This window comes from Passer montanus, unplaced genomic scaffold (assembly GCF_014805655.1).
Source record: "Passer montanus isolate IOZ18808 unplaced genomic scaffold, ASM1480565v1 scaffold309, whole genome shotgun sequence".
NCBI classification, from domain to species: domain Eukaryota; kingdom Metazoa; phylum Chordata; class Aves; order Passeriformes; family Passeridae; genus Passer; species Passer montanus.
Window position 1 is genome coordinate 20,190 of NW_024367808.1, and position 12,505 is coordinate 32,694.

The following is a 12,505-nucleotide window of genomic DNA, read 5'->3' on the forward strand; positions in this document are numbered from 1 at the left end:
TTTCTCCCTCTCCATGTAACAGAAATGGAGAGTGCAGGAGGCAGAAGCTGATTTCAGTGCTAGTTCTCGGCCAGCTTGAAGCCATGACCACTCAGCTGAAGATTCCATACAAAATGCCATTCCTGATGTCAAAGGAAACATCGCTCTCTCTGACATCACGAACACTCCAGGGAACAGTCCTGCTGCTCTGACCTGCACATGGCCTCAGGAGTGTCACCCAAGCACAGAATGATGCACTTGTACACAAACACGCCTGCATGGAATAATGCAGAGATCTGTGTGGTCCCAGAAAGTCAGCAAAGAGTCAGGAACAGACAGCAAAGATGTGCAGTTCTGGGAACTCTGCTGACGAGATACTGGGGACAAGTGTGCCAGAAAATCACTCAGGCGTCCTGGACAAGGATCAGGCCCCAAAAACCTCTTGGTATTTCCAGGGGAGCCACAGACAGTGCACAGAAAGACGACAAGCCAAATTACCCCAACATCATTTTTTCTATGAGCACTGTTAAAGAAGCAACAGGGTCCAACCCTCCCACCAGATGCAGTGCTATGTGCAATACTGAGTGACCATCACGGAGAGAAGGAAAAAGTAACAGAAAATTATGTGTCATGACCACTCACATAGTAGGTCCTTGGGCATTGGGGCAAGAAGCACGAGACTGACGCCCATTTCATGGCATCTTGGACAAAACCAAACCCACAGGAATGACACAGGTGAACACATTTGTCCACAGAGAATGCTGCCAGCTGATGGTCTGAGCATTCTAAATGCACTCAGCATTGGTTTTGCCCAGGAAATCCTTGAATCTCTCATCCCAGCGCTTACAGAAATGACCCTTCATGTAGGAAAGCCCAGAGAATTAGCCAGGAAATGAAAAGGCAGCACTACAGGAAACCAGGACACTGCCCCTATCATTAACTGGCATGGTGCACATTTGACACGAGCTGGTCAGAAAATTATGGCTTCCACTAAGGAGCCTCTGGGCCTGAGGCAAGGCAGGACTGCTATAAAAGGCAGCCCAAGTTTCTGCTCTCTCATCCACTTCTCTCACCTCCTCCTCCTCAGGAATCAGGTGAGTGCAAAGCCCCTTCTCCTCCTCCTCCTGCTGCTGCTTCAAGAGCAGCTCTTGCCTGGCTGAAGGTCTCAGAATTGAGGGGCTGTTGGAGCTCAGGGCTGGGAGCTGCTTGTGCTGGGAGAGGGCAGGGGAGAGAAGGTCTTGTGCATACAGAGAGAGGCTGGGACTGGGCTGAGAACACTCCTGGGCTTTGAGCTGGGCCAGGAGGTGCCTTGGCTGCAGGGTGTTTGGGTGCAGTGCTGCTTCTCATGTGTCCTCACTTTGTGCTTCTCCCTGCCCTTTTTGCCAGGTGCACCTGTGAGCCCCAGCCATGTCCTGCTGCAAGCCCTGCGACCCTTGCTGCCAGCCCTGTGGCCCCTGCCCTCTGGCCAGCAGCTGCAATGAGTGCTGTGTCACGCAGTGCCAGAGCTCCCATGTCGTCATCGAGCCCTCCCCTGTGCTGGTGACCCTGCCCGGCCCCATCCTCAGCTCCTTCCCACAGAACACCGCCGTGGGATCCTCCACCTCTGCTGCTGTTGGCAACATCCTCAGCTCTCAGGGAGTGCCCATCAGCTCTGGGGGCTTTGACATCTCCTGCATCACCAACTGCTTTGGTGGCAGCAGATGCCGTCCCTGCTAAATCTACTGGCAACATCCTCGGGCAAGAACATCCACAACCTCAGGACCTGATTCTGAGCAGGAGATAGAGCTTTGGGACATTGTAATTAGAGTTTCAAGCTGCTGTCCCCTTCTTCTCCTGTCTCCTCTTCTTCTCTTTCTTTTGCTATCTGTGTCTCCCCAGACCAACATGGGAGAACTTGTTGCCCTTCCTCTTCCTCCCTCTTTAGAGTGGGCAGATGGACAACCTGCAGGAACTCTACTGCATCTTATTGGTCTTCCAAGTGGTCTTTGTGAGGCACCTCCTTTTCTTCTCTAGACTTAATAAAGTTGTTTTGCAACCAAGCCATGGCCTCCAAAACCTCCTTCTTTCCACGGGAACTCTTCTGGTCAACGCAAGGAAAAAGTTGGAGAAAACAAGTTTTGTGACTCCCTGCAGTGAACTTCACTTCTTGCCTTTTCTTTTGGAGCTGTCAAAATCTTCCCTGTCTACCCCACAGAGAATGGTCTTCAGGGAAACCCTGGCTTTGAACAGTCGCAGCAATAGAGATGGGAAACAAAGTTCTGGGGACAGCCCACAACCTCACCTCTACCTTCTCCTCCCCTCCATCATATGGTCTACAGGTCAGCACAGATGGTCAAAGACAGATGAAATATGCAACCCATACACTTCTTCATCACCTGGCTGCCTTCCAGACATACAAGGCTGAGGTGAATCACAAGGTGATATCAATATCTGCCATATTCAGGCTACGCAGTCGCAGTCCCCATTCCTGTGAACCAAACACCCCATGGGCTACTGCCTGGCTGGGCTCTTGGTCTTGCTTGGAGAAAGGCTTCTTCATTTTTGGGGTCTCTTTTTGTTTTTGTTCCCTTGTCTCAGAGAGACTACAGATAGCACTTTTGAGCTACCTGGAGGTGAATTGCACAGGTGCTGCCAGTCTCTGCAGGCAGCCATGCTCCAGCAAGCTGGTCAAGATGGATTAGCCCCCACTCCAGGAAAGAAGAATATGGAAACAGAGACTCTTTCTCTTTCATGGCACCTTTTTCTTTTCTTCACCTTCTTCTCCCTTTTCTTCACCAGTTGGTAAAGGTGGGATCTTGGCTTTGAAGGTAGTTACTTTTGATTTACAACTGTAGCCACTTTTAAAGACTGAATTTCGCATTAGAAACTTTTTTGAAATTAACTTCAAAAACTTTGCCAGGAGCGAAAAAGCGAGCAAGTTCCTGGGGTCAGACCACCCTATGCTGTTGTGGACAGACCTGTCCTTTCCCTTCCACCACAAGCACAGTTCAGAGGACAGCAGCAGCATCGGGGGAGCCCCATGAATGGCAGGAGGAAGCAGCAGCAGCGCAGACCCCACCTAAGCTGGCAAGTCTTCATCAGCCACTAGAACTGCTCTACAGGTTCTTGCCTTTCCCAGCAGGACTTACCATTATCTTGTCCCTTTTTTCCCTGGACCATATGGTCCCCTGTCATCTTGGAAGGAAAGGGTGTGATGTCATCTTCCCCTTGTCCCTCAAGCCATGCAGACACCTTGGGCAGGATATTTCTGGAATTTCATGTTTCTTTTGGTTCCCATGGGGTTTTTTGAGGTTCAGCAATTTTGTATCTAGCAGTAATTTACAGCTATTTTTTGCCTGTTCTGTTCGTTAGTAAACTGTTTGGGCTTTTTTCATTTATACATATTCATATTTTGTTCTTTATTGGTAGAAAGGGGTTTATTGGAATTAAGATTACTTATTTTAGATTGCCCACTCTTTAAATTATCTCAAACCAAGAAAACCCCCATCAGTGAAATTTAAAAAACCATCTCTGTTCCATTTTCTTTGGGACAATTGCAAAGTTTCCCTGGTAACTTAACCAGTTCTGTTGCAGAATTACTGAGTTACTGAGTACTCTGCCTCCTGATAAATGAATTTTGTCTTTACAAGCAGGCAGAGCATGGTGAAAGGAAGTGAAGGAGAGTTGGATTTCCTGACTCAAACCCCTTGTCTGGAGAGTGGAGTGAAGTGATAACAGGCTCAGGGAGTTCTGATTCCCTCTCTGCCTCCTCAGTTTTTACAGGTGGACGGGAGTTAAGTGTGCAGGGAGGGTTTGGTTTTGCTGCATTAAACTCACAAGGGCTGAGGACTGTGACATCATGTTTGAGGTCCACCTTTTCCTCAGGGCTGAAAAACTCTAATTAATTCTCTACACCTTCCCCAACAGCGTTAATTTGCAACTCTAAAGCTCTTCGGCTTTGGACAAGTTTGTTTAACTGGTTTTTCAGGTTTTGGGCTAGCTTCTTCTGGGCATTCCATTCTCAATCTGCCCTGAAGTGGGCTATTGTTTCAGCCCCTAAGGATATTTGCAACTCAATCAGATCTTTCTGTTGCTGCTCCACAACATATTTCTCTTTGAGTTCAGCCTCTAGGGGAATGGATACCAGGCCTTTTCCCTTGCTGGAGTTTCCCCCATCTTTTGCCAAAGTTCCAGTTTTCTCTGCAACTAACTGCAAATTTTGCCAATTTTCCTTAGCCCACATTCCTCTTTATGAAGTTGGACAATGTTTATAAGCTTTTAGCAATTCTATCAGTGGATGTGAGAAACAAGGTTCACTCTTTCAAATTTTTTTAAGTTTAGTAAGGGAGAAAAGGGACAGTACCTAGTGCTGAGGTGCTTGGCAAACTGCCAGGAGCAGGGCATTAGCTTAAAACAATTTGCTTACATACTTTTTCATTACATTGGTTAAATGCATATTCATGGGGATTGTACATATTCAAACATTCATGTGGGTTTACATGTTCCGGGAATTTTTTTGCTTGGCTCAACTTTTGACTCGTCTTTATGCCATCCTGTAGATGAAATTCATATATTTCATTTCTTCTCGAAGCTCTGTTCCATTGTTTGGACAGTATTAAATCTTTCCTTGCATTTTTCTCTTGGTATTTATTCTCATGGTTCTTTTCACTGTTATCATTCAGATAAGGTACTCCACTGTTATCATTCAGATAAAGTACTCCACTCAGATAAAGTACATTGAATCAACATAGCTCTTAACATCAATAAAGGCATTTAACATTAACACATAGTCTGTTTTAATACTTTGCAAAAGGACTAAGCTATATATAAGCTACATACTGCATACAAAACCTGACAGATTGTACTATATTAAAGCAGTTAAGAGCAGTTACAAATCGTGGTATATTGAAATCTTTGTGATTAATAATAATTTGGAAAAGCCAATATATAAATGCAAAAGCCAGCAATTACATAGTTATTTGTAACAGTGGAGAACAGGTCAGATCAGGTTTTTACCCAGTATTCTATGATGGTTTTGCTGGAGAGTATCGGTTTTGAGCAAAAATTAATTTCTCATTTTTTTGCAAAGAGCAGTTCTCTCTGTATAAAATACCTCTTCATCACCTCACCTGCTCACTGTGCCAATTAAAATGTAAGTCCCCCAAAATCTCGTTCAGTGTGACACTTAAAAGAGTTTTGGTTTTTCATGTACTCTGAATGAAACACACAGGAGAAACACCAAGAAGATATTCTCAAGAGGTCACAAAAACCAAGAAACCCTTTAGTGGCAATTTTAGAAAAGCAAAGAACTTTGACAAAAGGTTTCAAGCAGCATCCAATCAACACAAAGCACTTCTCAAATCTAATCAATTTAACAGACTCTAAACCCATCTGATTTTAAGTTACTCAAAATTCTGAGAAGTGAATTATTAGAAGAATGGAGAAAGCTAGAAAGACAGAAAATGAATAGAAAGTAAAAAACACAGCTACTATTCCTGGTTCCAATGGTGTTCAGCCTATAGAAATTCCAAGAACAGGTCCTTGCCTTGTGTCTCAGGTTGAATATCCTTTGACTTTTCTGGGTCCTGGTGGGATTTCCAGCCATCTTGCATAACTTGGGACTGATCATCACTGAACCAATGGATTTTTATGGGTTTTGACTGTATGAAGTTTGTGAAAAATCTGGTAAAATTCATTTGTCATGGAATAATTTTCTCTGCACACCGAGGCTGTTTTACAAAATTATTTCTGTTGCACATCCTGGCCAGAACAATATCCTGGCCAGAATAAAGTAATATCTTCATTCTCTAGCACTAAAAGTGTTGTTGGAGGGTTTGTATTTTTCCTGCAGCTTCAGTGAGAGTAAGGTCAAGATATGTGTTTGTCTTGCGTCTCACAAGATTAAATACCCTTTCACTTTTCTGTGTCCTAGTCGGACTTCCAGCCATCTGGCACTCTGGGGATAGTTTGGGTGGCAGGGGTAGGGTGTGGAGCATTGCCTCTGGTTTTCCAGGGATTGCTAGACTCTGAAGGGCTGGGATACAAGTCGAGGCAATGGAGTGCATGGAGTAGGATATCGCCTCACCAGGGCAGAGCCCAAGCTGCCCCTTCCTCCACGCAAAATCACATTAAATACTTCAAGCCAGCAATTCTTCCAGTCTCTCCCTTATGGGGCTGGGAACGTCCTGATCTAGATAAAAGCACCTGTGATTCTGGCACCTGGGTGGACTTAGATTTTCTGTATGATCCATTCTAACCCAAACCATTCTATGACATCATGATCTGTGGGCTGTCTCTGGCAGACCATTTGTTCACCAAGTCCATCATCCTTTACCTGATACTCTTGGGCACTGGTTTGGTCAAAAGGGAAGATGATGCTCAGATAACATCCATCCATAAATGGAAGAAATGTGAACCTTTAGTGAAGCATTAAGTCATTTGCAAGAACTCAACCAAAAGTCATTTACCACTGCATACCCTGAGTATGGCTGATACGAATCCCAACTTGTGAATTTTCTCAGCCCTGCATTATCTGTTATTAGCTTTGCCTGCCTGTGCTGAGGGAGTGCATCTTATCTGCCTGTGCTTCTGTTTGCATGCCATGGAGCCTCAACCAGGTAAGCAAGAGGCGGAGAAGGAAGAGATGAGGCTGTGGGCTGGTCCCAGACATTGCTGTTTCCCTTCCCCATTCCTGCCACCCTTTGGAGGGAGTGTCTCAGCCTTTGGCTGCTGAGAAGCTATGGATGACTTTGTCAGCTTCAAGGGAAAAGGCACAAAGGAAAATCTACAGGGAATCTCACCATTTTCTTTCTTCTGCTATTTTCCCTGAGCAGACTGAATGAGTTGTTACAGAATGAAGGAGGACTCAGAGGCCCATACTTGAATGCAAAAAAGCTTTATTGAGTATAGAGGAAAAAAATACTCAGAGTGGCTCAGAGAGGGCACCAGGAGCAGCCACTAAGATGCCGTGGGGGTGTCCCTCTGCTTGGCCTGCAGAGGGAGGGGAGGGCAACAGCTCTCCACTAGACTGGCTTGAGGAGACATGGAGAGCAAATGAAAGAGCAAAAGGAGAGAGGAGAATGGGACAATGGCTTGACATTCTAATTAGAATGTCCCAAAGCTCTATCTCCTGACCAGGACAGGTGCTGAGGTCATGGAGGTTCTTGCCCAAGGATGTTGCCAGCCGATTTAGCAGGGACGGCATCTGCTGCCACCAAAGCGGCTGGTGATGCAGGAGAGGTCAAAGCCACCAGAATTGATGGGCACTCCATCACAGCTGAGGATGCTGCCAACAGCAGCAGAGGTGGAGGATCCCACCACAGTGTTCTGTGGGAAGGAGCTGAGGATGGGCCCAGGCAGGGTCACCACCACGGGTGAGGGCTCGATGACCACGTGGGAGTCCTGGCACTGCCTGACACAGCACTCATTGCAGCTGTTGGCCAGCGGGGTGGGGCCACAGGGCTGGCAGCAAGGGTTGCAGGGCTGGCAGGACATGGCTCGGGGTCACAGATGCACCTAGGATGGAAGGCAGGGAGAAGCAGAATGTGAGGACACATGAGAAGCAGCACTGCACCCAAACCCCCTGCAGCCACGGCACCTCCTGGCCCACATTGCACTGCCCAGCTCAAGTCCAGGAGCCACCGCAGCCAAGTCCCAGCCTCTCTCTGTCTGCACAAGACCTTCTCTCCCCTGCCCTCTCCCAGCACAAGCAGCTCCCAGCCCTGTGCTCCAACAGCCCCTCTCAGCTGAGAGCTCCAGCCAGGCAACAGCTGCTCTTGAAGGAAGGAAGAGAAGAGGTTTCCCACTCACCTGATTCCAGAGGAGGAGAAGGTGAGAGAAGTGGATGAGAGAGCAGAGACTTGGGCTGCCTTTTATAGCAGTCTTGCCCTGCCTCAGGCCCAGAGGCACCTTAGTGGAAGTCATAATTTTCTGACCAGCTCATTTCAAATGCAAACTATCCCAGCTAATAATGGGGCTGTGTCCTGTTTTCCTGCACTGCTCCCTTTTCATTTCCTAGTGCATTCCACGTGCTTTCTTTTATGCAAACTTCTGTAAGTGTCAAGATGAGAGGTTCAAGAACTTTAGGGCAAAAAGACATTAGCACAGGCACAATGCACAGATCAAGGGCTGGCAGCATCCCCTGTGGGCAGGTGATGTGAGCCTGTTTCATGCCTGTAGATTTGTTTATGGCAAAGTTGTCAGGAAAGGGGCACCACTTTTGTGCTTCTCACCTTCATGCACAAGATCTCCATTGTTTGGGCACATGACAGAGCTTTAGGTTGCTATTTCCCTCTTCCACTTTTCTCTTTCTTTTGCTTTCTTTATCTCCCCCGGCCAGGCTAGTGAGGACATGTTGCCCTCCCTCCTTCCACAGGAGAGGCTGATGGACAACCTGCAGGATCTCCACTGCATCTTAGTGTCTGCCCATCATATTCCATGTGGGAACTGTTCCAGTCTGCTCAGGAAAAAAGATAGAGGAAGAAGAGGGTGGGAGTACCTGCAGTGAATTTTACTTTGTGCCTTTTCCCTTCGAGCTGATGAAGAAATCCCCTGCTACTCTACAGCCAATGGCAATTAGACCACCAATCCAAAAGGTACTGGTAGTGAGGATAGAAAAAAACAGTGCCTGGGAACAGCCCACAGCTTCATCTCTTCCTTTTCTTCTGTTCTGTTGCCTGGTGTACATGGCCAGCACACAGCAACAGATATGGAGGCAGCGACCTCATACCTCCTTTAATGGATGGCTAAAGGGCCCAGCTGTTATATTCAGTTCTCAGATATTTCACAAGTTGGAATTGGTATCAAGCATGCTTAAGCTATGCAAGTGCTGTGGTTTGACACTGGCCCAACACCACACACTCAGAAAAGTCACTCGCTCAGCCTCCCCTGCTACAGCTGGGCAGTGGAGAGGGGAAAAAAATATAACAAAGGATTTATGAGTGAGATAAGAACCAGGAGAAAACACCTCAAGGGCAAAACAGGCTCAACTTAAAATTGCAAAATGACTTTATTACTACCAGAATCAGAGGAGGATAATGAAAAGCAAAACAATCCCTTTAAACACCCTTTCCCCCCCGCCAGCCCCTCTCTCCTTCCCACCAACAGTGAATGGAGACAGGACATGGGGGTTTTTGGGTGAGTTCATCACCAAGATTTTCTTCTGCTGCTCCTGAAGAGGAGTCTAGAGAGACAGTTTTCCACTAACTTCTCTGGTGTGGGTCCATTCTCACAAGCAGCAGCCCTACCGCACCAGCTGCAATGGGAGTCCCTCCCATGGGCAGACAGTCCTCCCAAAACTGCTGCAACATGGGCCTATCTTTCCACGGGGTGCACTTTCCATGGACAGACTGCTCCAGCCTGGAAGCAGGACCCCCTCTCTCTTCGAGGCCTCCCACTGGATCACAGCGTCCTCCAGGCATCCAGCAAGGGCACCTTCTCCACGAGCTGTGGGTGGATCTCTGCATTCCCTGTGGATCCCCATGGGCTGTGGGTGGATCTCTGCATTCCCCAGGGATCCCCATGGGCTGTGGGTGGATCTCTGCATTCCCTGTTGATCCCCATGGGCTGTGGGTGGATCTCTGCATTCCCTGTGGATCCCCATGGGCTGCGGGTAGATCTCTGCATTCCCTGTGGATCCCCATGGGCTGAGGGTAGATCTCTGCATTCCCTGTGGATCCCCGTGGGGTGTGGCTGGATCTCTGCATTCCCTGTGGATCCCCATGGGCTGTGGGTGGATCTCTGCATGCCCCATGCATCCATGGGCTGTGGGCTGATCTCTCCATCCCCTGTGGATCCCCACAGGCTGTGAGTGGATCTCTGCATTCCCTGTGGATCCCCATGGCTGCAGGGGCACAGCTGCTTCACCATGGTCATCACCACAGCCTGCAGAGGAATCTTGGCTCTGGTACCTGCAGCACCTCCTGCCCCTCCTTCTCCACTGACCTTGGTGTTGCCATGTTGTTTCCCTCACATGTTCTCAACTCCTCCTCTTCCCTATGAGGAGAAAAACTGTGTGACTTTGTTTTGATTTTCTTCTTAAATATGTCATCACAGAGGCATTACCGACCTCTCTCATTGGCCCAGTCTTAGCCAGCAGCATGTTGATCTTCAGAGCTGTTAGTAATTGGCTCTTCCTATGTCCAGAAAACAAGGCTTCATCTGCTCCTAGTGAGACCCAAGCACTGGCCTCAGTTGCCAGCACTCAAATCATCTCCAGGTCCTCCTCACTCTGTGTGACCCCTCCACTGTCACCCTTTGTGCCTGACCCATGAGCCAGTTGCTCACCCATCACACAATGTATTTATCCAGCTGTGTCCTCGACATTTTATCCAAAAGGATCCTGTGAGAAGAGGTATCAAAAACTTTACAGAATTGCATAAAAGATTGCATCAGTTGGCTACCATTCATCAGCTACGTGGTTACCCTGTTGTGAAAGGAAATTAAGTTTGACAAGCAGGGCTTTCCTCTCATGAACTCACACTGGTTGTAAAAAATGACTGCCTTGTTAACCATGTGTTTCTGAATATCTTCGTGCCAATTTGACCAGGGATTTTACTACAAGCCTAGACTAGTACACGTGTGCTCACACGTCTTCATGGAACAAACAAAGAACTGTACATTCAAATAAGGTCAGGAAACCTCATTAGCTGAGAACTCTGTTGTGGATACGCAGTATGTGCCTTCACAGCGGAGTCCTTGGGCACGTGGGAAAGAATACAAGAGCAGTGCCCAATTTCTGACAACTTTGCCACCACCAAGACCACAGGAATGACAGAGGTAAACACCACCTGCCCACAGGGGATGCCAATAACAATTAATCTGAGACTTCTGCCTGTGCTGACGTCTTTCTGCCTTGGAAATCCTTGATGCTGTCATTTTGACACTTACAGAAATAGATCTTCATATAGGAAAGCACGCGGAATTAGCCAGGAAATGAAAAGGGAGCAGTGCAGGAAAACAGGACACAGCCCCATTATTAGCTGGGATAGTTTGCATTTGAAATGAGCTGGTCAGAAAATTATGACTTCCACTAAGGTGCTTCTGGGCCTAAGGCAGTGCAAGATGGCTATAAAAGGCAGCCCAAGTCTCTGCTCTCTCATCCACTTCTCTCACCTTCTCCTCCTCTGGAATCAGGTGAGTGGGAAACCTCTTCTCTTCCTTCCTTCAAGAGCAGCTGTTGCCTGGCTGGAGCTCTCAGCTGAGAGGGGCTGTTGGAGCACAGGGCTGGGAGCTGCTTGTGCTGGGAGAGGGCAGGGGAGAGAAGGTCTTGTGCAGACAGAGACAGGCTGGGACTTGGCTGCGGTGGCTCCTGGGCTTTGAGCTGGGCAGTGCAATGTGGGCCAGGAGGCGCCTTGGCTGCAGGGGGTTTGGGTGCAGTGCTGCTTCTCATGTGTTCTCACTTTGTGCTTCTCCCTGCCTTCCATCCTAGGTGCACCTGTGACCCCGAACCATGTCCTGCCAGCCCTGCAACCCTTGCTGCCAGCCCTGTGGCCCCACCCCGCTGGCCAACAGCTGCAATGAGTGCTGTGTCAGGCAGTGCCAGGACTCCCACGTGGCCATCCAGCCCCCGGCCGTGGTGGTGACCCTGCCTGGGCCCATCCTCAGCTCCTTCCCACAGAACACTGCCGTGGGATCCTCCACCTCTGCTGCTGTTGGCAGCATCCTCAGCTCTCAGGGAGTGCCCATCAACTCTGGGGGCTTTGACCTCTCTTGCATCACCAGCCGCTTTGGTGGCAGCAGGTGCCACCCCTGCTAAAGCTGCCTAAAGTCTTTATGCAGGAACTTCCAAGACCTCAGCAGCTGGCTCTGGGCTGGAGATAGAGCTTTAAGACATGGTATTTAGTGTCTGAGCCATTGTTCCCTTCTACTTTTTTTTGTCTTTCCTTTGCTCTCCATGTCTCCCCAGGCCAGCCTAGGGGGACCTGTTGCCTTCCCTCCCTCTTTTGGGCAGGCAGATGGACACCCTGCACAAGCTTCACTGCATCTTTGTGGCTGCTCCTGGTGCTTTCTGTGAGCCACCTCTGTTTCTACCTTACATTCATTAAAGTTGTTTTGCATCCAAGCCTTGGCCTCTAAGTCGTCCTTCTTTCCGTGGCAAGTCTTCCAGTCTGCTGAGGGTGAAAGGTGGAGGGGCAGAGCATGGGAGTCCCTGTAGTGGATTTTCCTTTCTGCCTTTTCCATTGGAGCTGATGAAGAACATCCCTGGCTACTCCACAGCCAATGGCAAACAGGGAAAAGATGGCTCCAAAGGGTGGCAGGAATGGGGAAGGGAAACAGCAATGTCTGGGACCAGCCCACAGCCTCATCTCTTCCTTCTCCTCCCCTGCATTACCCATACTAAGGTCCATGAGCAGCACATGTGGTCAAAGGCAGATGAGACAGGTACCTCATAGAGTCCTTTAGCACCAGGCAGGACCCAGCTGCTGTCCAGACATGCAGGGCTGAGGTGATGCAGAAGATGGGATCAGTATCTGCCAATCAAGTTACACAGGCTGTGGGGTCCCACCCTTAAGGTGTAGAAAACACTCAAAGTTCATAAATGCTCACA

General features: G+C 48.4%; 3 protein-coding genes across 3 annotated transcripts in view; 2 read left to right on the forward strand and 1 right to left on the reverse strand.

Moving 5' to 3' along the window:
• LOC120504869 (feather keratin Cos1-2-like) overlaps positions 1-1,695 on the forward strand; it is a 2,870-nt gene extending 1,175 nt beyond the window's left edge. The window contains 2 exon segments of the mRNA XM_039714752.1: positions 978-1,073; positions 1,366-1,695. Coding sequence (XP_039570686.1) covers positions 978-1,073; positions 1,366-1,695 — 426 coding nt within the window.
• Positions 1,696-7,146: 5,451 nt separating this feature from the next.
• Positions 7,147-7,900, reverse strand: LOC120504873 (feather keratin Cos1-1/Cos1-3/Cos2-1-like). The gene is given in 3 exon segments (XM_039714754.1): positions 7,147-7,473; positions 7,768-7,869; positions 7,871-7,900. Coding segments are annotated over 3 exon segments (459 nt in total).
• Positions 7,901-10,958: 3,058 nt separating this feature from the next.
• On the forward strand, positions 10,959-11,713 carry LOC120504872 (feather keratin Cos1-2-like). Its single transcript, XM_039714753.1, is given in 2 exon segments — positions 10,959-11,091; positions 11,387-11,713. Coding segments are annotated over 2 exon segments (441 nt in total). The 5' UTR covers positions 10,959-10,977.
• The last annotated feature ends 792 nt before the right edge of the window (positions 11,714-12,505 follow it).